The 27,397-nt window shown below is 43.3% G+C and overlaps 1 protein-coding gene across 1 annotated transcript in view; it reads left to right on the top strand.

The window, feature by feature from the left end:
• The first annotated feature begins 1,144 nt into the window (after positions 1-1,144).
• The window catches only part of APG9 (autophagy 9 (APG9)), a 29,032-nt gene continuing 2,779 nt past the window's right edge, over positions 1,145-27,397 (top strand). Inside the window, exons 1-8 of the mRNA XM_087396570.1 lie at positions 1,145-1,597; positions 1,906-1,959; positions 2,063-2,727; positions 2,840-3,160; positions 19,591-19,813; positions 20,044-20,223; positions 20,386-20,592; positions 26,181-26,258. Of these exons, the coding sequence (XP_087252696.1) occupies positions 2,141-2,727; positions 2,840-3,160; positions 19,591-19,813; positions 20,044-20,223; positions 20,386-20,592; positions 26,181-26,258 (1,596 nt within the window). The 5' untranslated portion in view covers positions 1,145-1,597; positions 1,906-1,959; positions 2,063-2,140. The remainder of the gene's footprint in view (positions 1,598-1,905; positions 1,960-2,062; positions 2,728-2,839; positions 3,161-19,590; positions 19,814-20,043; positions 20,224-20,385; positions 20,593-26,180; positions 26,259-27,397) is intronic.

Raw genomic sequence — 27,397 nt, 5'->3', positions numbered from 1 at the left:
TTATTAATTAAAGCTAGATTCGACACGCTTTGATGTTGACCTATAACAAAAAATTATTGGATCTTCTAGAGGTAAATTTGTGATAGTACATAGAATTGCCGAAATAGAGGCAATTTTTTGAACTTTAATGTTTTTGAAAAATAAAAGAAATGTCGTACGGGGTCACCCAAAATTGACGATTCTGTTAGTCCTATGTGGATCATATGTTGGAATGCAAGCTCGTTACACACATTAGAAATAGCTGAGGCTTGGATAAGGGCCCAGCCATCCTCCAAGAGCTAAACTCTCCATTGTGAGCCAAGTTGGAATTTCACCATTAGTCCAGAGTTGCAGATGGCTGCCTTCGCGTGCCTGCATACCTCTTTGCTCATTGAGTAGTTCTAGAACAAATGCCCAATCTGTGGCAAGTTAATAGAACAAAATAGAGCTACATTTGACACAATGTAAAGTTGATCCATGACAAGAACATCATGTGAGTGTGTGACACATATTTGTATGTGTTGAAGCTCATACCATTATTTATAAAATAATAATGGGTTCCTTAAATGGAAAAGAATTGTACTTTTACGTTTGAATGCGAAGTAGAACGTACACGTGCGCTTATACAAAAACGCACGATTTCAACTTTATAGGGTTGTAAATGAAAATCCATGTTTTAATAACATGAAAATTTGAAAAGCTAAGGGAAAAAGTAAGGTAATTTTATGTGGAGAGAGAGAGAGAGAGAGAGAGAGAGAGAGGAGTTTATAAGAAAGCATAAAGAGCAAAATCGGCTAGAAAAGCAAAGAGAGAGAGAGAGAGAGAGAGAGAGAGAGAGGAGTTTATAAGAAAGCAAAGAGAGGGGGGGAGAGAGAGAGAGAGAGAGGGAGAGAGGGTTTTGAATGAAAATTTTGTAGAGCAAAATCTGCTAGAAAAGCAGAGGGAGGGGGGGAGAGAGAGAGAGAGAGAGAGAGAGAGAGGGGTTTTGAATGAAAATTTTGTAAAGCTAGAAAAGAGACGTATAATAAATGTTTGGTAACCGGCCACAGGCGGTGGGAGGGAGGGAGGGAGCGGGCAAAAGCCGGTGGAATGACACGTCGATACTGGGGGTATAAATAGGACGGGACACTGAAATTTTTTATATTTTTCCCCCGAAATTCTGAAAACGCTTTTTTTATTGCTCTTCTTGCACAAGCAAGCTATTCTATTCTCTCTCTTCTTCGTCTTCTTCTTCTTCTTCTTCTTCTTCGTATGCTTTGCTTGCTTCCACAGCCGCCCTGCCCCCTTCCGATCGCTGCCCTCCTCCCTTCCTCCCCCTCTCAGCCTCCCCCTTCCTTCCCCTCGCCTTATCCCCCCCTCCCCGCCCATCGCTCCTTTCCAATCGTTTTCCATTTACGCCGCCCTCGATTAATGTGCTCTTCCCTTGTTCTCCTTAGTGCCAATTCACAACTCTCAAGCCTTCTTTTTGGGCACCCTGATTGGTCTCCTCGGCACTTTGACCTCTCGCTCCATTTGGGCGATCCCCTTGGCGCTCGCAGCGGTTGTTTTCCGAACCTGGCAGCAGGATCGTGCGCTGTTTCTCGGTGTGCGAGTATCATATGTGCTCATTGGCTGAGAGGTGCCTTTTTGCTATCTTACTTTGCAGTTTTTATGTCCAATTATGAATTTATGGGCTCAATGCAAGGGTTCTTCTTGCTTTCTAGACCTCTCCTTTTAATGCTGACAAAGTTTATCGCTTAGTCGTATTATGCCTGCGCTTGTGATTTCCACGAAGCATATGTGACCCGCAGTCCTTGTTACAAATGTTGAGCAGACCAAGTGGGTCGAATTCTTGTCTCTCTAGGTCAAGGCCTAGAAATCATTTTGAGATATACGTATGTCTGAAGAAGAATTGTGGCTCTAATATTTGCCGGTGGTTTTTAACAGGAGACATGAGAGTAAACACATAATGACGGACGACAGTGCACTGGCTGTAGGTTGGTATGTATTCTCCTATCTTATATTTCCAAAGTCATCTCTTTGTTCTGTTTTCAGCGTAGTTGAGCTGTGTTGCTAGATTCATCCTTTAATGTACCACATGCAGGAATTGGAAGGCCTTTCATGACTATACTATGAGGTAGAGAGGCGACCAATTAGAAGACGTGATGGATTATTGGAATCAATGTGGGGGCATTGGATAAAAAAAATGTTCTGTGAGTGGCGTTGGAGAAGAAATAAAGAAGGTGGGACAGGAAAATGGCCTTGGTTTATATTGCAGAAAGTCTCTGCAGGGCCAGGTCGATCACAGGTTGAGGAGGTTGAGCTCTCTGACTATCAAAGGCTACCAGGTGGTGAGAATTTGAGTCCGAGGGATCTTCTTCAAGGAGAGACTGCAAAATCTGAAGCGGTCACAGACCTGGATAGATTCTTTGAGAGGTTATATAATTACTACTGTGAGAAGGGTCTATGGTGTATTGTCACTCAGTGGGTGCTTGAACTACTCAGCCTTGGATTCACCATTTGCTTCTCTGGCTTCTTTCTGCTCATCGTGGATTGGCAGGTGCTGCATACATGTGGTATCAATGCCATTGAACCATGTGATCTTGTAAGGGAGGCTGTGAAGAAACACCCACTCAATCCATTTACATTCTTCAAGGGTATTGTGGTGACCTACTTGGCACTGTTTTCCCTCTATTGGATCTTTTGCTTTCTGCGTTTCTTCACGCAACTAAAGGAGATACTTGACATTCGGCGCTTTTATCGTATTCGGTGAGTTTTATGTTCATAGCTATACTACTAACAATGATTTTTAAATTAGTTACCAAGCAATATAGGCAGAGATGTTCAGTTAGTCTAAAGATATGGGTTCTGAACACTGCAGTTTGGGAGTCAGCGATCGAGAGTTGCAGACAACATCGTGGCCAGCCCTTCTAGACAAGATAGTTCAGTTTCAAGGGCACCAGAGACTTTGTCTTGTACGCAAGCTATCTGTGCATGATGTGGTAATGCGCATCATGCGCAAGGAAAATTACTTGATTGGAATGGTGAACAAGGGTGTTCTTGCTGTCCCACTACCTTCTTGGGTACCTGGATCAGGTCCTGTTGCACGTCGTGATAACGATGGCACGGAAAGACGACTTCTGTTAACCAAGACTTTGGAGTGGAGTCTGAATTGGTGTGTTCTGCAGCATATGTTTGATAGGTATGTCTTCATTCTGCTGTAGGTTCCAAGTGTGAAATGAAGACTGTACGGCGTTTTCTGGTCAATAATAAGTTTTCCATATTGTTATTTCGGATGCTGAGCTTGTCCCCTGATAGGTTGTGATAACGTGCATTATTGTTGCAACATGTAAAAACTGGCTCAGGGTAGGGAAGTCATCCTGCTTCATCCTATGTGAGTTCTTAAGCACTAAGTTGTTCTGTGACAGACCAGAACATACTTCGAGGTTAAGGTCAATGCCAAGACTCATCAGAGTTGTCTCTCCTAAACAGTTATGTTGACATTCAATGGATTAAAAAACAGAATGTTCCTGTAACTCATGACCTGTGGCTATTTCCTTTCGACTTAAACAACTTTTGCCATTTCCATGTGTAAAGGTGCAAGGAGGGCTAGTGGGATAAGTTTAGCTTGTATCAACAAACTTTCCCTTTGAATGTGGAATCAATGAAGCAATTACCTGATGAACAGAGTGAACCATTGCAATATACAAGAAATAGAAGGAAGAAGTGTTTTGTGTTGCTGAATCACTGCCTTTGAAGAATGTGTTACTTTGGGCCAAGGGGATGTATCCCTTAGAATCAGGTGCAAAAAGTTGTATCTAGAAGGTTGATTGGTAGGCCTCATGCATGAGAGAGAAGGTGGCCATTAGTCTAGAATCAAAGATCCCTCAGAAAGCATGTCGCAGAGGGGTGTCAATCAAAACCTAGACTTGTCCAAAGAAAGGCCATTTTGTCCCGGGCATTCTGCACCAGTTGGGCCTCTAAGGCCTCCAGCATCTTGCTGTTTGTAAACTGAGCCTTCAGCTTGCTCATCCTTGACTTCGAGATCAGTGTCAAGGACTTGGACCAATATCTCTTCATGTACAGCCTCCACTTGAGGGGTGGACTTGAAGAACTGGTTGTAGAAAGCTGTCTCGAGCATCACCAATTGAAAATGATTGTTCTTGTTGGGAAGACATTACAGCTGTGTTCTTGCATATCTAGGTTCAATGATCGCTGATCATCCAATCTCCTTTGTGTACCCACCTGGTTCTATAAGAATAGTACTCAATCCTTACTATTTGTTGTGGTAGCCTCTGTTGTGGCTACTTCAAGCAGAGGACTATGTAGTATGGGGGAATGATTTGACATTGTTACATTGGCCAGGATCCTCATGGAGCCGCTCTCTTTATGGCGTAGTCCTGAATGCAGAATTGAACCAATCTTTTGAGGAGGCTATCATATTTGCACTGCCCAAAGGAAAAGCTCAGCCACTCAGGGTGATAAGAAAGTGTGCTTGGTCTTCACAATGAATTCATGGTAGCACAGAATTGCAAAGACCAGGTGGGATTCTATATACATAGGGTCCCTCAAGAAGGAGCTGAGCAGGTCTTTGCCGTGGTGAGCTGAAGCAAAACTATTCCCCGCCCATAAATAGTGACGTGTTGGATGTGGTCTCCTACCAAAGGGAGGTTTCGGTCTCGAACTCGTCGTCTTGTAGGTGTGGGACTAACTATGCGACCCACCATTGCTTTGACCTGAAGTGCTTGAAATGCCTGCTGAACCTGCAATTTCTCTTCCTCGGTGCAAAGGCTATCTAGATGCCTGAAGGTCTTGAGGATGTTACCATAAGAGTGCCTGGGCTTCTTGAGAGTCAAAGTCCCCTTGAAATCCAGCCATTGTAAGAATGAATGTGTAAAGGGTGGAAGAAAGGAGGGAGGTCACCCTAGGAGTAGGTTCTTGAGAAGAATGCAAAAGTGAAAGAGTGGAAAAAGGAGGGACTGAAAAGGGGTCAGGAAAAGAAAGTGAGACCAAGGAAGAGAAGTGGGAGATAGAGAAATGGATTGGGAGGAGGAGGAATTATGGAGGAGAGTCAAAGGAGAAGGGTCCCACACTGTCACCACAATGTAAATATCCTAAGTCAAAGTACAGTTGACCATTTATTTGATCTTAATTAAAGAGTTCTATATGTGTTAATTACGGTCAAAGAGTCATTTTAATGGTCAAAGGATTGACTACGATCAAAGATACTTGACTCCAGTCAAGTAAACCTGATTGCGGTCAGAGAATGTTGACTTCGGTCAACAAGACTTGGCACGCGCCAAGAGGGGTTAACCTCGGTTAACCAAGATGTGCCAACCTCGGTTGGAGAGACTTGGCTATAATTAAGGCGCCTTGACTTTTGGTCAAAGCTCTTTAATTATAATCAAGAGTGTTGACCTCGGTCAACCAGAGAAAATATATATATATATTTATTTATATATATATTTGTTTAGATGTGCACACGTGTTCAGTGGGGACGCCCACCGTGACTAGGATTAGTCCATAGTGTGTTATTTGCATGCAAAGCGCTAACAATTAATGGGTACCATGGTGGTGCGCTTTAATTAATTGTTGCAGGTACTGGAAGGATTATTTTTCCTAAGCGAAATGGGAGCCTGACAAGCACCTAGGAAGCGGTTCGTGTGACCGAGAGCTTTGAAGACTCCAGAATGGCCCTATGTGGCTTGTAATAAGAGTTAGTCTAGATTGTAGACAAGTGGCATGTTGCCAATTTGAATGGGGTTTGAAGCCCTTGTAAAGAAGGATTTCTTTTCACGTATGGGAAGAGAGACTTACGAGACAGCTTGAAGCTGAACTTTTGTAACAGTTTTTCTGAAAGTAATAAAGACCTTCGGGGGGGTCCAGCCCGACAATTTGTCCTGGGCCCTAGTGTATGTTCAGAGAGAGAGAGAGAGAGGGAGAGCTTTTGGAGAGTTAATTTCAGTCGTGGAAATACAGTCAAAGCTGTTTCGTCAGTTAGGATTGTATAAGCCCTAGATGTTGTATCACCCTTCGTCGAATACGGGTTGTATTACTGGTTGTAGTGGTATCAGAGCAATGGAATTCACCATCTTTTCAGGTGGTGACGATCCAAGAAAGGCTGAAGGGTGCTTGGTTGGGTGATCAGAAGATTATCGGACCTTTAAATGTTCTATTTTGCCTGTTGCAAAATTCCGTTCAAACAGTGGACAACGAGATTCTGGCTCTCAAGTTTTAGTTTACAAATGATTGCTGACCACCTACCCTTGGATGCACCGACGAAGGCTATACGTAGGACGGTGACCAGGCAAAGTATGAAGGTTCATACGGTCCTTCAGTTGGTAAGCTAAACGAGGAGTCGGGGGCGTGGGCTTCAGTCATTCCTTGGAGAGATATTTTATCCAAACAATTGCGTGACGCCTCGGGTGGGACAGCGATACCTTCACGCATCGGTTAGCTGGTTCGCCCGCTGACGGACGATCAACGCCTCTCCAGAGACACAAAAAAAACCGCGACGCCCGACGATGATCAGCCCACGACCAAGGTTGGGCAGGCGCTGACGTGGCGCTGACGTGGCGCGGGACACGTGGCGCAGCACACGTGGCAGAGGTCTTGCAAGGTGCTGATGTGGCACGTGTGTAATCTGACACGTGGCAGGTGACGTGGCAGACGTATGCATTTCTGACGTGGCGCAGCACAGGTGGCAGACAGCTCAGATGCTGACATGGCACTGACACGTGGCAGCCAGCCTGGCAGACCAGTGGTTAAGTTAACCCTGGTACAGTTAAACCCTGGTTGGTTGACCCGTGGTTAGTGAAATCCTGGTTAAGTCAACTGCAGTCAGTTAACTCTGGTTAGTTGAACCAGTATCCAGTTAGTTCAACTTTGGTTCAGTTAAGCTGGCCTAACCAGACCAGTTTGGTTGGTGTAACCAGTCCAGTTAGTCTAGTTGCAGACTAACCAGACCAGAACCAGACAGTCGGTTAAAGTAACCAGTAGTTACTCATCTGGTTACTGTTTTCACAAAAAAAAAAAAAAAAAAAAAAGAGACAGTTGCAGAGACAGTTTTGGCTATCAATTTTCTCTTGCCTGTCAGGTCTTTACTGTCAGAAAAGTAGCAGAAAACCAGGGAAAAGCAGAGAAAACAGAGATTTGCAGAAAAAGGAGAATGCATGCCTTTGAGCAGTAAAAAGAGGGAAAAACAGATGCCTTTTGAAGCCATCTGCAGCAGCCAGAAAAGGGCAACATAGTTGATGATGCTTTGGCAACTGTGTGGGTACATGCTTTGAACTGACAGCCCGTACTGGCATAGATTGTGAATGCAAAACACCTCTTGTTGAGGTACCTTTTCTGTTGGAAAAGCAAAGGTAGTGTGCATTAATTACTTGCACAGTGTGAGAAAAATCTGCAGATCTCAGAATATGGATCAATCACCTATCCAGTGGGATTTTCAAGATAGGGATGTGCATCCAAGACAGAGGAATGTGCCACAAACTCAACAGGAATTTGAACAAATGGTACGCACTCGTATACAAGAGCTGGAAAATTTTAAAAGGGATCCCAGGGCTCAGCATTTGTTTCCAGCAGAGGCTATGCCTAATCCAATATATGACGTGCCAATGCCAGAGGCACACTCCCGTGTACAGTCTGAGAGAGAGAGATCTCATAGATCTCATAGGAGACGGTCCCATAGTAAAAAGAGATCGAGGCATCGTCACCGATCTCCTAGTCCATCACCGTCTACCTCGAGTTCGACTTCTGTGTCTTCTTCTTCCTTATCAGATAAACCATCCAGGAAAAGAAGGAAACACGAGAAGTCTGGGAAGAGAAAGTCTTCCAAAGCGACCAGGGAATTTAAAGAGGGAGGAAAATCTGTCAAGTTTATGACCTACAATGGACAGTATGGTCATACAGACAAAGCATTGCAGTTTATCAGACAGTTTGATGCTGCATTTGGTACAGAGAAATTTTCAGAATCCTCCAAATTAAGAATGGTCAGCTTACACTTAACAGCAACGGCTAGTGCATGGTGGAGTGCACTGACTACAGATGGGTCAGCCCCAAGAAAGTGGAAGGGCTTCAAGAAAGCCTTCTACCAGCAGTTCATGCCTAAACAGTTCAGAGACCATGTTCTTCAAGACTGGGACAGCTTGCACATGGATGCAGGAGATACAGTGGATGGGTACAACCAAAAGTTCTGGGATGCTTATTTGCAGGTTGCACCGTTCAAAAAGATCTCCAAAGGTACCCAGATGAGGAAGTACAGAGCAGGTCTCACTCCAAGAATTCAGGCAGTAGTGAATGCTTTGGGGGCAAAGAATATTCAAGATCTTATGCATTCAGCCTCAGTAGCGAGTCTTGTACCGCTACAAGATCCATCTACAGTGCCATCCTTGCATGCAGGACGTGCTGATAAAAAGAAATCTGATTTTCAAAAATCAGAAAAGAAAGAGTCCCCTAAGGCTGAAAAGAAAGGGTTTCAGTCTCAGAAGCCGAGGGGTACTCAGTTCTCAAAGACCTATAAAGGCAAATCTAATTTTACCCCTGAACAGATAGCGGAATTCCGTAGAGATGGGAAATGCTTCAGGTGCGGTAAAGAGGGGCATGTGGCTGCCCAGTGCCCAGAAAAGCCTTCATCATCGAAGGGAAAAGAGGCAGAGAAGCCACGAGGACCGCAAAAGCCAATGGCGGGGGGTATTCCTGATATACTGGGTCATGCTTTGAACCCAGAAGAACGAGAATTGCTGCTATCATGGGGCAAAGTTAGAGACCAGCAAGCGCTGATTTTATTTGATCCAGGGGCTACTGATAATTTCATATCAGAGGATCTAGCCCTGAGGCTGGGAATAAAGACGGAAGAGCTAGGCAGGGCTTTGGATGCCGATCAAATGTTTTGTGGGAATCCTGTGCCAGTTACTCCCTTGATAGGGAAGCTCCGTCTTCATATTCAGAGTTATGTGGATCAGGAAGACTTCTTCATTTCTCCACTGAAACATTATGATGTAGTTTTGGGGATGCCTTGGTTTCATCGCAAGGCAGTGAAGTTGACTCTTCCTGAAAGAGTGCTGGAATTTGTACATAGGGGGAAAAATCAGCGTGTAATTGCCAGGAATAAAGGGGACACTATCCCCATTGTATCTAATGTTTCATGCGGTAAAGCAATAAAGTCTGCAATTTCTGCGTACATGGTTTTTGTAAAAGAAAAAGAGACTGATATGCATGCTGAAATGAATGATGCAGACAAAGATAAGTTTCAGTTTTTGGTAAACTTTAAAGATTGCTTTTCTGATGTTTTGCCAGGGGAGTTACCCCCAGAAAGACCAGAAGATCATCAGATAGAGTTAATGCCTGGTAGTGAGCCACCAAACAGACCCCCTTATAGAGTCAGTGCGACTCAGAGAGAGGAGATTATGGCTCAAGTACAGGACTTGCTGTCCAAAGGCTTGATTCAGCCCAGCTCGTCTCCTTTTTGTTCCCCTGTACTGTTAGTACAGAAGAAAGATGGTTCATTCCGTATGTGTGTTGATTATCGCGCACTGAACAAAATGACCATCAAGAATAGATTCCCTATTCCGCGTATTGATGATGTCTTGGATCAGCTAAATGGAGCTTCAGTTTTCAGCAGGATAGACTTAAAGAGTGGCTACCACCAAGTGAGGATACAGCCTCAGGATGTGCATAAGACAGCATTCCGCACAACATTTGGGTTGTATGAATACTTAGTGATGCCTTTTGGGTTGACAAATGCTCCAGCCACATTCAATAGAATGATGGATCGCATCTTCCGGAAGTACAGGCATTTTACGGGTACTTTCTTTGACGATATCTTAGTTTTTTCTAAGACAGAGGAAGACCACAGAGAACATCTTGCTATAGTGTTTCAAGAGCTGAGAAATCATCAGCTCTATGCAAACAGCAAGAAAAGTGAATTCTTCCTGGAAGAAATCCACTATCTGGGGCATATAATATCCAAGAACGGGATACAAATGGATCCAGTGAAGATCCGTGCCATTCAGGAATGGCCAGAGCTGAAAACTGTGCATGAAGTTCGAAGCTTTTTAGGCTTGTGTTCTTACTACAGAAGGTTTATCAGACATTTTGCTGATATCGCAGCTCCATTACATGACCTCACTAAGAAAAATGCAGCCTTCACATGGGGATTATCACAGAAGAAAGCATTCAATACACTCAAGGAAAAGTTGACTACAGAGCCTATTCTGGTAGTTCCGGATCTGTATCAGTCTTTTGATGTGGATTGTGATGCTTGTGGAGAATGTGTTGGGGCTGCATTGCATCAGAATGGTCATGTAGTAGCCTATGAAAGCAGACGACTTCGGGATGCGGAAAGATATTTAGGAATCTATGAGAAAGAGTTATTGGCTGTAATTCATGCCATCCATACTTGGAAACACTATCTTTTGGGTGCAGATTTTACTGTCAAAACAGATCACCAAAGTCTGAAATACTTTTTGACTCAGACCAAGCTTTCAGAGAAGCATATGAAATGGGCAAACATGCTGTCAATGTATCATTTTCAGATTGTCCATACTCCAGGAATTCGGAACAGAGTGGCAGATGCCTTGTCCCGAAGACCCCAGGTCAATAATGTAACTATTGCTTATCATCAGGACCTGGAAGGCATGAGGGAACAATATGTTCATGATTCTGATTTTGGTGAAATTTTACAGCAGATGCAAGAAGGGCAATCCACCAGTCACTATTCCCTGAAAGATGGGTATTTAATGAAAGATGATTGCCTATGCATCACCCAGGAGATGAGGAAAAAGATTTTGGAGGAATGCCATGCACCTCCCTATGCTGGACACAGAGGAATTACAGCAACAACTCTAGCACTAGAGAGGTATTTCTTTTGGCCAGGAATGCGGAAAGATATACATCAGTTTGTTACTGAATGCCTTACGTGTCAGAAAATGAAGTATGATAGACAGAAGGCACCTGGCCTACTTATGCCTCTTCCCGTGCCTCAGGCACCATGGGAAAATATTACAATGGACTTTATTTTTGATTTGCCGAGATCAAAGTCAGGGAATGATGGGATTTGGACTATCATTGATAGATTCAGCAAGCAAGCTCATTTCATTCCGGTTCGCAAAACCATAAAGGCAGATCATATGGCTAAGCTGTTCATGGCACAGATCTTTAAACATCATGGTATGCCTAAGTCCATTGTTAGTGATCGAGATCCCAGAATGACCAGTCTATTCTGGAGAGCTTTATTTGATAACATGGGGACGAATCTGAATTTTTCTTCTTCTTTCCATCCCCAGACAGATGGTCAAAGTGAAGTAGCAAATTCTACCATTTTGGATATGCTGAAATGCTACGTGGGTGACCAAAGTTCAGACTGGGAAAAGTACCTACCGTTAGTAGAGTTTGCTTACAATAATACAGTACATAGCTCTACAGGGAAAGCCCCTTTTGAAGTCATATATGGGAAGGTGATTTTGCCACCTATATTGAGGACTAAAGATGAAATATTTGCAGCTGATCAGTTTGTAAGAGACCTCCAGACAGCTTACAGCCAAGTTCGGACAGCAATTGAAAGGTCTCAAGAGAAACATAAAAGGGCTGCAGATAAACATAGGAGACAGTTGGATCTCAAGGAAGGGGACTGGGTACTTTTAAAGTTTGAAAAAGCTAGGCTCCGCAAGTTTAAAGGCAAACAGAAAGTGTATGCAAAGTTATCTCCCAGATACTATGGCCCTTTCAGAGTTACAGAAAGAATAAATCAGGTTGCATACAGATTAGCATTGCCAGAGCATTGGAGGATTCACAATGCATTCCATGTGAGTCTTCTAAAGAAATTTCAAGGCCCAGAGCCTACAGAACCAGTATCAGAGGATCCACCAGAAGTGGATGAACTGGAGGAAGTCCTTCAGCCAGAGCAAATTGTGTACCATACTGTACGTAAAGGCCCTCAGGGTAAGGAATTTTACAGGTATCTTGTAAAATTCAAGAATTATACGGCATTAGATGCCAAGTGGATGGACGAAGACATGTTATCCGATCATCCACAGCTTTTGGATGTTTACAAGGAAGCTTTTCAGCTGAGGTCAACTGAATAGAAGCCGAGGGGATGTCACCACAATGTAAATATCCTAAGTCAAAGTACAGTTGACCATTTATTTGATCTTAATTAAAGAGTTCTATATGTGTTAATTACGGTCAAAGAGTCATTTTAATGGTCAAAGGATTGACTACGATCAAAGATACTTGACTCCAGTCAAGTAAACCTGATTGCGGTCAGAGAATGTTGACTTCGGTCAACAAGACTTGGCACGCGCCAAGAGGGGTTAACCTCGGTTAACCAAGATGTGCCAACCTCGGTTGGAGAGACTTGGCTATAATTAAGGCGCCTTGACTTTTGGTCAAAGCTCTTTAATTATAATCAAGAGTGTTGACCTCGGTCAACCAGAGAAAATATATATATATATTTATGTATATATATATTTGTTTAGATGTGCACACGTGTTCAGTGGGGACGCCCACCGTGACTAGGATTAGTCCACAGTGTGTTATTTGCATGCAAAGCGCTAACAATTAATGGGTACCATGGTGGTGCGCTTTAATTAATTGTTGCAGGTACTGGAAGGATTATTTTTCCTAAGCGAAATGGGAGCCTGACAAGCACCTAGGAAGCGGTTCGTGTGACCGAGAGCTTTGAAGACTCCAGAATGGCCCTATGTGGCTTGTAATAAGAGTTAGTCTAGATTGTAGACAAGTGGCATGTTGCCAATTTGAATGGGGTTTGAAGCCCTTGTAAAGAAGGATTTCTTTTCACGTATGGGAAGAGAGACTTACGAGACAGCTTGAAGCTGAACTTTTGTAACAGTTTTTCTGAAAGTAATAAAGACCTTCGGGGGGGTCCAGCCCGACAATTTGTCCTGGGCCCTAGTGTATGTTCAGAGAGAGAGAGAGAGGGAGAGCTTTTGGAGAGTTAATTTCAGTCGTGGAAATACAGTCAAAGCTGTTTCGTCAGTTAGGATTGTATAAGCCCTAGATGTTGTATCACCCTTCGTTGAATACGGGTTGTATTACTGGTTGTACACACCCTGCCCAAAGGACAGCTGAGACTGAGAGGAGAAACTGGAACAGGTGCATGCCTAGGCCTTGACGAGGGCAATCCGAAGGCTGGTGACAGAGTAGAAGATGACAGCCTGCTGGGTAGTGAGGGAGGAAGAGAATAGTAGCGAACTGGGGTAAGAGGGCCCCAGCGGACAAGACCAAGCTTAACATTGAGAGCTTACAGAGGGATGAGGGAAGGGCTGAAAGGGGGATGGGGCTAAATGGGCCTGGCAGAGGGCCGGTTAAGGGCAACAGTTGGGCCAAAAACAACAGCCATGTTGGGGCCAGACAGGTCAGCCAACCCCCTGACCAGGGTTAAGGTTAATCCAACCAGACTAGGTCACATCAAGTCGGCCAGGTCCTCCCCCCCTATAAATTGGCAATTGTGCCATTGTACTTAAGATTCTCAGGCGCAGTTGAGCCTGTTGTTGGAGTGTTACAGGGTGCATATTTCGGCCCTGGTATGGTCTTCCAGTTGTGGTTTATTTCAGCAGTAGGAGAAGATGTTTTTCCAGCACTTGTGCCGTGCAGTCCATTGCAGTTTGCTATGCAGTTCTCTCTCTCTCTCTAAACAGAGTTTTCTCTCTTTAGATGTTTTTTCTGAATTTCTCTCTCCCACGCTATCTTCCGCTTCGCACTCTCATACACAGTTGAGCTTGTTGTTTGGGTGCATATTTCAGCCTTGGTATGGTTTTCCAGTTGTGGTGTGACTCAGCAGTAAGGAGCAGAGGTTTTTCCAGCACTTGTGCCTTGCAGTCCATTGCAGTTTGCTGTGCAGTTCTTTCTCTCGCTAAATGGTGTTCTCTCTCTTTGGAATTTTTTTCTGCATTTCTCTCTCCCATGCTATCTTCCGCTGCGTACTTTGGTATGTAGAGTCTTGGTCGAGAAGCTGGCAATTGTTTAGTAGGCAGAGCGATAGATTTTGGCAGTTTGTACAGCAAATATTTTGATGGTACGGCAAAGACTAGTAAGCTGTACAGCAGAGTCAACAGCAGTGTTTGCAGGCTGTATGGCAAGACGTGTGTCAGGTTTTGCGTATGATTGTATGATAGTGCAATTGTCAGCCCTGTGGGCTATACGGCAGTCCAGGGTTCTCTTGAATTGAATCTGTATCAGCTCATGGGATTTGCTGCCCTATTCAGGGCCAAATTACCAGTTTGGCCTGGTTGTGAAGATTGAGCTTGGATGCTAGAAAGCCTTGGTTGGTGTGACCAGCGATTATGGCCAATGGTGTGTGTTTGCCTCTTTTTCTTGTCTTTCATTTTCGCTTTTATTTTCTGTGTAGATTTTTGGTCTTTAGAACAACAAAAAATCTAAATTTGTATGATTGGACTTATTCTAGTCTACAAAGGTATATAAATGGTGCGCAGTGATCAGTGATATATGTATGTGAATCATGTTTCTCCTTGAAATCTTTCTTATTGAATTTTCATCTACAAGAAGAGCAGGTTTCAGGTACTATTGAGTTGCAAGCTCATATATTGGTGATATTAAAAATGAGCAATAGATGGAGTTCTCAATTGGTTGGGGTTTTTGGTCTTACAAGAGTTACTTTAACAATGGATTTGGCTGCCCTTTCCAAGATGTTGGTGGTGAAATATGAGTACCTTTTACCTATGATGTGCCTAAACTAATCTAAGGTGGATGAATCCGAAGTGACAAAAGGGCCATCGCTCCCCCACATGCTATTTTAGGTGTAGAGAGTGGTATTATAATATGTCATAATCTCCCCTTAGTGCAACATAGCTACTTAGGTGGTAAGATGACTTAAGATAACAAATTTAGGCTACTCATTTGGTGACCTTTATAGGCTAAGGTGGTGCAGTTTGTTTTTGTAGCTCTTAGGACATTCTGCCGTTCTTGTTCTTCTCTTTGCTCGATGAAGTCTCTATGTAGTTGGCTTTTTGGTTCTTGAATCTGCAATCTTTGAGCTTCTTACACTTTGGCTTGTTCTTCAATTTGCATCACTTTGAGATTGATCCATCCTTGCATGCACAGTCGTAACACTTCTTAATTACTTTGTTGAAGAGTGATTGTTCTTCATAATTGCTATTTGCAGTTTTAGTTGCCTTCATCTCCCTTCCTTTCTCAAGTAGAGAATACACATTCCTCAAATGTTGGATCATGAAGATTCTTTAAAGTTGTTGTCAATGCATTGTATTCTTTAAGCATACTCTTTAGAAGAATTGCAAGTGCATCATTTTCTCCTACCTTTGCGTCTCTCTTCTAGTTGAGTTATGATGCTTTTTATTTTTTTTACAAACTATGCCGAGGACTCATTGAAGTTCATTTGAAGCACATTGACTCTATTTTGAGATGTATTTCTTGATTCTTTGCTTTAGCTCCGAACATAGTATTCGATTCATCCCATGTATCTTTAGCATGTTCCTTGGAGTCTATGTGATGGATTAAATTCCCTTTGCCACAAGTGAATCAGAAGTTAAGGTTGCATTAACTTATTTAGGGTTGGTATGAAAATGAGGTCAGTGAGGAACTGACATAGCTCAAAGTGGTCATTAGGTAGGAGACAAGTTTGCAAGAATATGTCGGTGGTAAAGGTGATTGGTTAGCGTTATAGCCTAGGTGACGAGGTTGGTTGGTAGACTAGGGTAGGGTATGAGTTTGACTTGCACGATGAGGTCAAGCCCCCATATGGGGAGGATGGAATACAATATAGGATGGGAGAAAAGGGGTGGATTAGGTCTTGATATGGTCACCAGATTGGTTGCCACATCGGCAAGACATATCTCCTTGTTGGATTAGGTTTAGGGCAGCCACCCTTGACAGCAACGTTGGCTGAGATAGAAAACCAAGTGGCATCATGTAAGGCTGCGGGCACCACATGGGGCTACATGTAGCCCAGCCAAGAGCTCATGGACAGAGTCGAAGGGCTGAGGGCAGGGCAGCACCATGGTACAGCGAAGCAGGACTGTACAGAAGGTACAAGTCGGCAGAACAGAAGGACTAGCTGGTAGGTACAGCAGGAAGGGTCAGCAGGAACCTCTGGTCTGGAGAGGGCAGATGGGCTGCGCAAACAGCCAGCCATAGGCCTGGAGGAAGGGCATTATATAAGCCAAGGAGCTGAAGCAGCAGGTTGGCTGACCTGGCTGTTAGTCAGCTGACAACAGACTGACCCTGGTTTGTGAGGCCTATAGGCTGGCCAGTCGGCCAGGTTTTGGGGGTGGGCATACAGCCTTATAAATAGCCCCCATTTTGGGGGCAGTTCAGTAAAGTAAAAGGTTCTTGCACAGCATTCCAGAGCACGCCTAGGTGCATACCTACAGCCTGTAGGAGACCATAAGAAGGTGCACTGGACGAGTGAACTCAAGAGCAGAACTTTGCAGGAGTGCTTTACCTTTGAGCAGTTACTGAAGCCTACATAGAGGCACATGACAGAAGAGTTGTTGTCCACTTCAGAAGGGCCAGATTAGGTACCTTACCTCGGTGGTACTGAAGGCATTCATAGATCTGTCGGCAGTTTTTGTACCGTTATATGTATTCTGTTTTGGCTGTGCAATCGAGTTCTCTTTCAGATAAGCACACAGAGTTGAGGTTAAGTGGCTTGTGATTTCTTGATAAAACTTCCGTTGTGAGGGAGTTGGCGCCGATAGCAAGCAACTACCTTATGTTTTCCAACAGCAGTTTGGTTGAAAAGGCTGACAGGCCTACCAGACAGGGTGACCAAGCATGCATCATAGCGTAAAAGAAGCTTTAAGCCAGTCATACCTGTCACTTGGCCTCTATAGGGAAACAGACGAGGCAAAATTATGAAGTTCAGGCCTTCCTTTGCGGTGGTGTTGGCTCTGCTCCAGCCTTGCAGCACATGTAAGAACACTGAACTCGGCTGTGAGAGTAGGATGTGCACACTACCGGAGTGCACTTTTATATCTACATATGTGCTTGAAGGACAAATTGATGTAATGGGGTGTACCAAGGGGTACAAGGTTTGTGTGAGTTTGTGTGTCACCACATGTGGTTAGTGTGACCAGGTTAGGTGATAGAAGGTTCTATTAGGTGTGATTGAGAGATTCATGGGCTTGATTGAGAGATCAGTGGAGTGATTTGTGGATCTGGAGATGCTCTCCTTTGGGGCACATGCATTATATCAGTTGCCCTTATAAGGGCCTCTCCTCTCTTGAATAAACAACTCTCTTTGCTTCATTTGTTGATTCCATCATGTGGTATCAGAGCCACGTCCACCCTTCTTGAGCCCTCCTTTGAGTGCCATGTCATCATCTTTTCCAAATGACGCTTTTCTTCATTCTCTTCCCACATATTTTGCTTAGGCTTGTTCTCCTCCATCTCTGAGATATTTCCCGCTCCCCCTGAGCCCAAGCTTCCTTGTGATGGGGCGAATCCTTGGCTAGGAGGAATTGACAAATGCTTGCGTCATTTGCCCGTGCCGACATGCTTTCCAATCGCCGAAGTTTTGTGCAATTCTCCACGTAGGAGCTACCATTCACAAGATGGCTCTAGCTGCAGTTGGGCAACACTACAAGGAGCTTGCTGATGAAGTATGAGCAACAATGGTCCAGTAGATAGGAGAAAAGGTAGAAAAACCAATCGGAAATGGCGAGTCTCTCTCAGGCGACCTGACGTAACATTGCGCCATTCCTTCCTAGGGCCTCCTTTCTAGTAAAAGACCTTTCATTTCACTGCAAAAGCCCCCTCATTGCTGCTGTAAACAGTTTGAATTTTGCCCTCCAGCTTCAATCTTCTTAAATCGGGGGTAACTGCTATATCTGGCATAGATTATCTCCATTGGCAATGTTCTAGTGCTCAATTTTTTCAGTTATATGTCAGTATTCCTTGGTCTTTTTCTTTGTTGAGCATTTGAAGAAGTTTTGAGCAACATTTTATGCCATCTTTGAGGTCCTATCCTGCAGTTTGACAGTTTTGAATTGAATGCTATCTTTGCAAGGGACTAGATACTGCCACATAAGTGGTAAGACCTTCCCTATGGCCTCCAAAACCAAGATAAGTCTGAGGAAGAGGGTTTTCATACTTGGCAGACGAAATTGAAATTTATTCTCATGAAAAAGGGGATTTGGACTGTGGCTAATGGAAAAGAAAAGAAACCAACCACTAGGAAAGGAGAAGCTTTATGGCTCCCTAAGGATGAAAAGGCACTAGCCATAATTGCTCGTGGATTGAGTGATTCTTTTATCCACCACATTGATGGCTGTGAGACTGCTCATGCTGCATTGAGTTATCTTGAGCTTGTCTTTGGAGCACATGGGAAGTGTTCCAAGTTTAGCTTGCTCATTAAATTCTTTGATCTGAAATTGGATAGAGGAGAAACCATCTCTTCACATTTAAACTCCATGAAGAGCATACTGACTCAGTTAGCTAGCATCAAGTTTAATCTTGATGATGACATTGTAATTGCTATCTTACTCAAAAGCTTAACTGAGAAATATGGTACTATTGTCACTACTCTCACCAATATACCAGAGATTAGTTTGGTAGAAATTGAGGCATCCCTCTTGGAAGAGGAAAGGAAAATCAAATAGAGGAATGACTACAAAGAATATGGGGCATATTTGACCAAAAACAACTTCAAGGGATCCACCAGCAAGAACAAGATGAAGTACAACTTTTGTGGAAAACCTGGACATTTTGAGAAAGAGTGCTATGCAAAGAAAGAAATGTTCAGCAAACCTTGTGGAAGAAGCAGAGCAAGAAGAAGAAGAAAAACTAGAGGATGTTAAAGCTCTCACTGCTTTCACCACCCAAGTCAAACTTGACAAGGGTGATGACCCATATGTTTTCTAAGTTGTTTGTGTGTGTGGTCAATAATGGTTCTCTGCCATGGATAGTCCATCCTTAAATGATTATTAGTCCTTTGTTTGAGGTTTTACCTTGTTGGATCCATGGGTATTTCCTTACATAGTCATTGTCCAATCCTCCAGTTGTAAACCAAGAGTCCTAGGAGTGAGTCACAGGTTGGGGCTATGTGTGTTGCCACATGATGGTGGGCAAGCCATGGAGCATCCCATGTACTACTGTTGAGGGATGAGGTCATTAATTTGTGGGAGGTATGGACAAATTGATGTAATGGGGTGTACCAAGGGGTACAAGGTTTGTGTGAGTTTGTGTGTCACCACATGGTGGTTAGTGTGACCAGGTTAGGTGATAGAAAGTTCTATTAGGTGTGATTGAGAGATTCATGGGCTTGATTGAGAGATCAGTGGAGTGATTTGTGAATCTGGAGATGCTCTCCTTTGGGACACATGCATTGTATCAGTTGCCCTTATAAGGGCCTCTCCTCTCTTGAATAAACAACTCTCTTTGCTTCATTTGTTGATCTCTTGCTGTTGTTCCATCAGTGCTCCATACCTTTCATAAATGAGCATCAAAATTAGGTCTTTTTTATGCACAACGGGCTATTTTTTCAGAAACTTTTTTAGCTTTCCCTATAACTTTTTCTGGCAGTTTAAAATGTTGTCTACCACATGGTCTTCAAGATTGGAATTGCATCATTGATATACAGTGCTGTAAGAAAGGGGGGGGGCCTGGATCTGACGCTTGGTTATGTGATTTCAGAAATTTTGTAATTCGCGAGGACTTCCTAAACAATCCAACCTGGTTGAGGAGAAGATTGATGGGAGTGGGGCTAGCCATGTTGTTGTTATCTCCTTTTCTCATAATATTCATGTTCGTGTATTTCTTCTTGCGACATGCTGAACAGTTTTACCATCATCCAAGTACAGCTGCCTCACGCAGATGGTCAAATGTGGCAAAATGGATTTTCAGAGAGTTCAATGAGGTATTTTTCTTCATTGGTACATTGTCTTCATTACTGCAACTTTTCTAATTGAAATTGTAGATGAGTTTCCTTAACTTCATTTTGGGAAGAGGAGGAATTGCAGTCCTAAGGAAGGAGTATAAAGATAGAGGTTACTTCTCTATGTCCGCTTCTTTTGTGTTGATTTAGTTTTGGTGGATTCAACTAACATTGGGCTTACATGTTCTTTCTTTGTTGGTGATGCGGTTCAGCTGGATCACATGTTCAATCAAAGGCTTAATTGTAGCTACAAGCATGCAGTGGAGTATATGAAGCAGTTCCCCTCTGTGATATTGTCACTTGTTGCAAAGTTTATATCTTTTGTGGCAGGAGGGTTTGCAGCCATTTTGATTATGATTGCGTTCCTTGATGAGTCTCTCCTTGAGGCACATGTATGATCTTACCCCCTTGTGTGACAGTTTCTCAGGGAGGGGGTTTTAGGGTGACTTGAAATATAAATTCTGAAAGGAGGATTGGGATCTGACCCTTAAAGGCTGGTGTGATGCATATAGTTCTGTTTATGTCTTCTGATTTGTGAGTATTTGTGTCTGCAGCTCTTTGGCCGCAATCTCTTTTGGTTTGCAGCCGTATTTGGGACCATAACGGCAATAAGTCGGTCAGCTATAATGGAAGAATTCCAGGTTTTCGAACCAGGAAAATCGCTGACGCTAGTGGCCTGCTTTACGCATTACATGCCGAAACATTGGCGGGGAGCTGAAAACAAGGATAGTGTTCGGGCTGAGTTTGAGTCCCTTTTTCAGGTAAAGATGATGTTGATTTTACTCCTGGTGATAGCTATGCAACCTTGATCTTAGGGTTGTCCTAGAATCAAATTATACTGTAGAATGGAACTACATGCGCCAGGCTAAGCTCTGTTTCTTCTCTAATAAATAGGCCATAATGCTGACCATCATGCATATGCAACTCTGTAGAAGGCACCTAAGCATCTGCATTTAACCTCATGGTAGTTGTTGTTTGACACTTTGTACATCAACTTAGTACATTGGATGTTGTCCTTCAGTCTATGAGCAGACTTGAACTCCTCATCTCTCTTGGTAACTTGCATGAAGCAGTTTGCACAGCACCTACCAACCTCGTGTCTCCAAAGCGCATCATTTGCTGTAAATGTATTATTTTGCCATACACCTGTGTGCATCCATGTCCTCCAGGATTTATACACCATGTGGACTCATAGGTTTGAGGACGGAGCAACCGTGGTTTGACCCATAGACAACAGCCTTGTCTATTTGATAAGTAATACCATCATCATCATGGAAGATTTCTAGTTCATCCCCCCGGCTTGGATAAGAACTAGCATAGCACTGCAATGCAAAGCTAAGCTCAGGTAAAGTAGAGCAAGCTACCCACCAATTGCTGCCCAAATCCATCATCCTGAACGCCTTCATAAGGAGACCTTTGATCTGTTGTATCTTCTCTTGATGACACCAATGTTGATCAAATCATTGACATAGAGAATAATGATCATCCTTATGGCACACTCTGAATAGAGGTACAGGTGATGCACTATGACACTGTCGATGCTTGTCATGTGCTATGTAATGCCTTTGGAACATCGTCACCATAAAACACGTTTTGTCAGATGGAGACTTGATGAAACGTTTCTACAAAACGTGGCACTTCCAAACGAAACATTGTTTAAAAAAGTGGGGAAAATGTTATTTTTTTGGGACAAAAAAAATTTGGCTGCTTTTTTTTTTTTTTGGGGGGGGGGGGTTGTTTCTTGTATGTGTATTTTTTGTGTGTATTTGTTTTGGGTTTGTTTATCATGTGTGTGTGCATTGTGCACTATAGTCTGTGTGTATGTGCATGTGTGCATTCTGTATATAGCCTATGTATGTGCACTATAGCCTCTGTCTGTGTGTGTGCGTGCGCACGTGTAGGTGTGCATGCGTGCGCGTGAGTGTGAGTTGAATCCTTGATTTAAAATTTAAACTATGCACTGAACTATATAGTGACTCGTGAGTGAGTGTGTTCGCGTGCGTGCGTGCATGTGTGTGTGTGCGTGTGATGAGATTGAAAGGGGCACCCCCATATGTGATTCTGAAGAAGGGGAGAATGCTATATCTTTCGTGGATCATGAAGGCATGCAGCCCATGCAGGCAGAGGCTTTGCCTCTCTGATATCTTGTTTCATACTTATACTTTTCTGTATATATCTCTTTCGTGCATCAAACACTTAAGTGCTTTACATACAATGTACAGAGCCTCTGCAATGTCTCAAAGTGGAGGCTTTTCTGGAATTATGTACATAAAATGCAGCCAGATATTGTTTGTTTGCAAGAGAATAATCAACACTCTAAGGCTGATCATCATGATCACTTTGGCGGCTATGATATATATTATGCTGGTACCACTACCTACTCAGGTGTATGCATAATGGTTAGACGTGAGCTGGAGCCTCAGTTAGCATTCAATGACAGCAGTGGCCGATGGATAGTCATACAATGTAATGTCAATGGTGACATTCTTGAGTTTGCATCAGTCTATGCCTCCCAGACCTCTGCCATGAGGGCTTTTTTATGGGATTCTTTAAGCAAATATCCATGGAGATCCAATGCATTTATCTGTGGAGATTTTAATAATTTCCCTCTGCCGAGAAATAACACCACTTCAAGATCTCATATGCTATCATCGGAAAGATAGAAATGGGATAACATGCCTTTTTCTGTGTAGGCTGAAGATTTATGGCTGCTTCTACAAGGGTCAGTGCTTGGATATACTTTTCATCATAATGCATTTACTACATACTGGGCAAGGCTTGACAGATGGTATTTGTTTTATCCACAACAATATGCAGATTTTAGCCTTCATCTCCTCATAGATTTCTCATTGGGCTTGTCAGATCATGCCCCATTATGGATAAATCTGCAATTTGGTATGCCACTGGATGATTTGCCGACTCTTTCCAGCAGATTACTGCATGTTAATCAAGCTTATCTCCGACATCAATATTTCCAGCAAATGATCAGACTTGCAATTCATCCCTTGCCTTTGCATGCCCAAGAGGACATGAATTATGCTTGGGACAGTTTTGTCTCTCGTATACATAATGTCATTAAGGAGTATGGAAATTGGCACATGGCTACATGGAGGAATGAGGTCAAATGGGCAAAAAGGACAGCACAACAATTGACTGAATTTTCACATTTAAGGCCTCTCTCTGAATCAGAAAATGATTCCCTTTCACAAGCCCGGATCAAACTGATTGATAATGATCAGAGGAAATTGCACAAATGGCAGATTAGAGCAAGAATGAAGCCCCTCATGGATAAGGGCTGCTCATCAAAAGCCTTCTTCCAGGGCCTGCATGCTACTCGAAAGAAAAACTCATGTCTAAGGGTAAGGAAGCTAGATGGCTCTTGGACGTACTCTTTCTCTGATCTCCAAGATGAATGCCAAAATTACTTCCAGAAATTGTTCTCTACCCCTGGCTCCTTATCAAATCAAATGACTGATGCGAGGACTGAATTTCTTCAATATGTTTCTGAGATAGTGGAAATGGATGATGCTCTTACATTCGAGAGACCTTTTACTGACACAGAACTTGATAATGCATTGTCCCACCTCGGCAAATACAAGTCCCCTAGCTGGGATGGTCTTACGGTGGAATTTTATATTTCCTTTTGGGATGATTTGAAAGATGTTCTCTTACAAATGATCAATGTTGCCTGGCAAGAAAATCACTTGCCGCACCTTTGGAAGCATGGCATAATCAAACTTGTGCCCAAAAAAAATCTGTGTGATCATATGTCAGATTGGAGGCCTATTACTTTGATGCCTGTAGTTTACAAACTCATTGCCAAAATGATTGTGTATAGGCTTCATGGGATACTGAATGCGGGCCTTCATCCTCATCAGTATGGGTTTGTGCGGCGAAGACAAATCCATGACAATATCTCCAATGCATTGATTGCAATTGAATATGCTAAGTACTCGCATCAAGATGTGCTCATATTGCAGGTAGATATCACTAAGGCATTTGACACTGTTCAATGGGATTTTATCTCTCAAACCATGACAAAGTTGGGCTTTGGTCCCAAGATAGCAAATGCAATTTATTGGCTTTATTTTGGCTCTACCTCTCAGTGCATTCTTGGGAGTCATCTATCTCGGTCATGGACATTGGGTAGATCAGTCAGACAGGGCTGCCCTCTTAGTGCTCTCTTCTATGTCATTGCGGCCCATCCCCTCTTGATGTATCTTGATCATCTTACAAACACAGGACAGATGACTGGTCTTAAAATCCCTGGGGCTGCATCTTTTTTGGCACAGGCATATGCTGATGATTCCTTCTTTATGCCGCAGAACTCTCCCCGGGAAGTCCGCATGCTTATGACCACATTATTATTGTATGGATTAGCAGCGGGATTGCATGTCAACTTTGACAAATCCAAATTGCTTCCCCTGAAACAATGTGAGTGGCATTCTATTCTCTGGCCAGGTCAGGTAGTGCATTCCAAAGATGTAGTCAGGCACTTGGGATATCCTATAGGATGGCATATCACCAGGAAGCAGCATCTAAAATGGATCTTCCAAAGACTTCAACATAAATTGGAATATTGGAAAATTTCCACTTGGCCACTTCATGTCAGGCTCAGAATAGTACAGTCTATTGTAATGTCTTATGTTCAGTCCTTTTTGCCTTTGCTACATTGGTCCTCTAGAGATATTTCAGCCTTTATGTCTCAAGCTATGGAGCTGTTATGGAGGACAAAAGCTGCTGTGAAAGCATTGAGACTGCTGAAGATGGAAATGGTGTGCTCTCCTACGATGCATGGGGGACTTAATGTTCTCAATATCAGATATCATATACTTGCAAGGAAGGCGACTATGCTCCATACTTTTTTCCGTCAACAACAGCCATGGACTTGTATGATAGCATCCATGTGTGTCAACATGAGGACATCTGCTTATAGCCATTGGACTACTGATCATTGGGAGGTTGTCATTGGGAGATTTGTAGGGAAGATTCGTGGCTGCCCTTTCTCTACTGCTCTGATACTTGACTGGAAACAAGTACTTTCCAAGGTCAAATGGGCTCTTGATAATCGCTCGTGGACAAACTCAATGAGGAAAGAAAGTATTCATTGGAGTGCCATCTTTGACATTCCACTTGCTTTACAGGAACCTGTTCGGGCATATAATCTCATGAAATTGGGAATTAGATACATCAATGATGTGGTAGATGATCAGGGCTATGTCTTATCTTTTCCTCAGGCCACTGCCTCCTATGCATTGGGAATGCATCATAGGTTGATATGGAAGAAAATTGCTGATCTCTTACATCCTTTTCTACCTATTCCTCCTGTGGCTGATACAGACAGGCTTATGGATTGGCAATTGCACCCCTCTGCTACATGCCCTCATCCTATTCCTCTGCCTGCTTTGACCTCCATCAAAGCCTACAAGCTTCTTCAGCCTGCCCCATGGATTCATTAATATGCTAATACTCTGTGGCATATCAGGTAGCCCCTCTCATGGTGGCGGAAGAATCTCCGAATATTATGGAGGTGTAAAATGCCTTTGAAACAAAGACTTTTTCTTTGGAGATGCATGACCGGCACATTGTCAGTGGGAATCACACTTGCCAAACGTCACATTGCACCATCCACATGTTTACGGTGTCAGGCTCCTTCAGAGACTGTCCCTCATTTGCTTTGGCACTGCTCGTCTTCTCGGAACCTCCTTGGGAGAATTTCAGATCATCTTCGCCTCCGTTTCCCGAGTCATAGATTTTGGGAAACATTTTTGGTTTTATGAGGTCTTTATCTCAATACTCACTATTTCTCTCATGGGTGAGATATTGGGCTCTTTGGACAATCTGGAATGAGCATAATTTGGCATACTTGGGCCGCCAGATTCACAAGTCATATGAATCTTTCAGAGCCTCATTGCAGCAATCTTTATATGATGCTTGCCATGAGGGTGATATACATGCTTCTTGCATAGAGCTTTTCTTTTCATGCTTCTGATCTTTGGGATACTCTCCATTTTGGAGACTTCCCATCTTGTAAAGTTATGAGAATATAAATACAATGCACTGGATTTTACCCCAAAAAAAAAAAGTGTGTGTGCGTGTGTTCTGATGTGCTTCTGTGTCTACAGTATGCTTGATGAGTTTTTTGTTCAACCTTCTTTGGCTCTCATCAAGTCATTAATACACGTGTTTCCTTGTTATGATTGCAAAGCCTGGTCTTTCTAACAAAATATGTAGATGTGAGTGGTTTAAAATTAACTAAATCCATTGCGGTTTCATGTAGTATTAGTGAATCACCCAATGATGGATTTCAGCTTCTGAGGTGATCCTCATGTTCTCTTGTATGCTGCAGTACACGGGCATGACATTGCTAGAGGAGTTGACATCTATTATTGTGACTCCATACACACTCTTTGTCCTGCTTCCAAAGGTAATTATGTGCTTTATTCTTTATATTTTTGTACATTGATCTGATTATGTTGGTCTATTTTGTTGGAACATATCTGAACATGTACTTCTAGCTCAAGTCCTAACTTGTAAATACGCAGTGGAAAAAATGAATTATCCACGAGATACAATTTAGACCCTAGATCCTGCTCACACAAGCATGTAAATGTAAACCATGCTCAGATCTGGAGTAGACAGAGAGAGATGGCAACCTATAACTGTATATCAAAACATGTCCAACGGATTGGACCCAAAACAGGCACAAATAGTGCTGACGTAGAGTTGCCCACACTTATGCTCTCTCTACTTCTGTGCACCTCTCAGCGAGGTCTTCCGTGGCTATGGGAGGGGCAGCAGAGCCCTACGCTCTCCATCAACTTCCCTTCTGCACTGTTATGTTCTGCTCATCACCTGATCTCTTCACAAGTACTGGGGTCTGCTGCTGGTGCCTCTGCTGCACTGCTGCTGAGGCAGCCTCCACCTTCTCTATTGCCTTGCTGCACTTCTGAGGGCTGGAGGGGAAGGACAACTAGCCATATGCAATCGAGTGCCTTGCTGTTGCAAATGATCTGCCTCCACTAGTGCCTCTGGTATGCACTTTTGTGGTGCTGGTTGCAGTGACCTCAACAAACCAACCCCCCCCCCCCCCACCCACGCGCTTCCCCTTCCTCCCTGCCCCCAACCTGGCTTCCTCCTCTGGAGCTGTTCGTCTTGATGAGGACTTGGTAGGCTCCCTTGAAATGCCTACTATCTGAGTAACTTCCTCAACAAAGGTCCACCGCTATGCACGGATTTATTTAACTGAGAGTGCAAGAAAAAATCTCTCACCATTTATTCATACCACAAATTTTTGGCTGAGATGTGACTTTTCTGGGTTCTCCTTCTGCTGTTGCCTACCCACAGGGCACTACCAACATGGCAGCCCTTCAATGGCCCATGGTGGACCATAAGCTCACTGCATGCGTTTAAGCATACATCGCTAGCCTTCGTCATGGCTGAGTCTGCCCTTCACCTCCGGAGCGTTGACAGAAACTCAGTTATAAATGAATGCTCAAGTATTTGTGGGTGTGTGGATTTGTATGTGTGAGAAACAGTGGGGATGTCATAGTAGCTAGTCCCTGC

The sequence above is a fragment of the Dipteris shenzhenensis genome, chromosome 25 (genome assembly GCF_047967505.1).
Source record: "Dipteris shenzhenensis isolate YYH24624 ecotype China chromosome 25, Dip_SZ_1.0, whole genome shotgun sequence".
Taxonomy (NCBI): domain Eukaryota; kingdom Viridiplantae; phylum Streptophyta; class Polypodiopsida; order Gleicheniales; family Dipteridaceae; genus Dipteris; species Dipteris shenzhenensis.
This window is presented reverse-complemented; position numbering and strand designations above follow the sequence as displayed.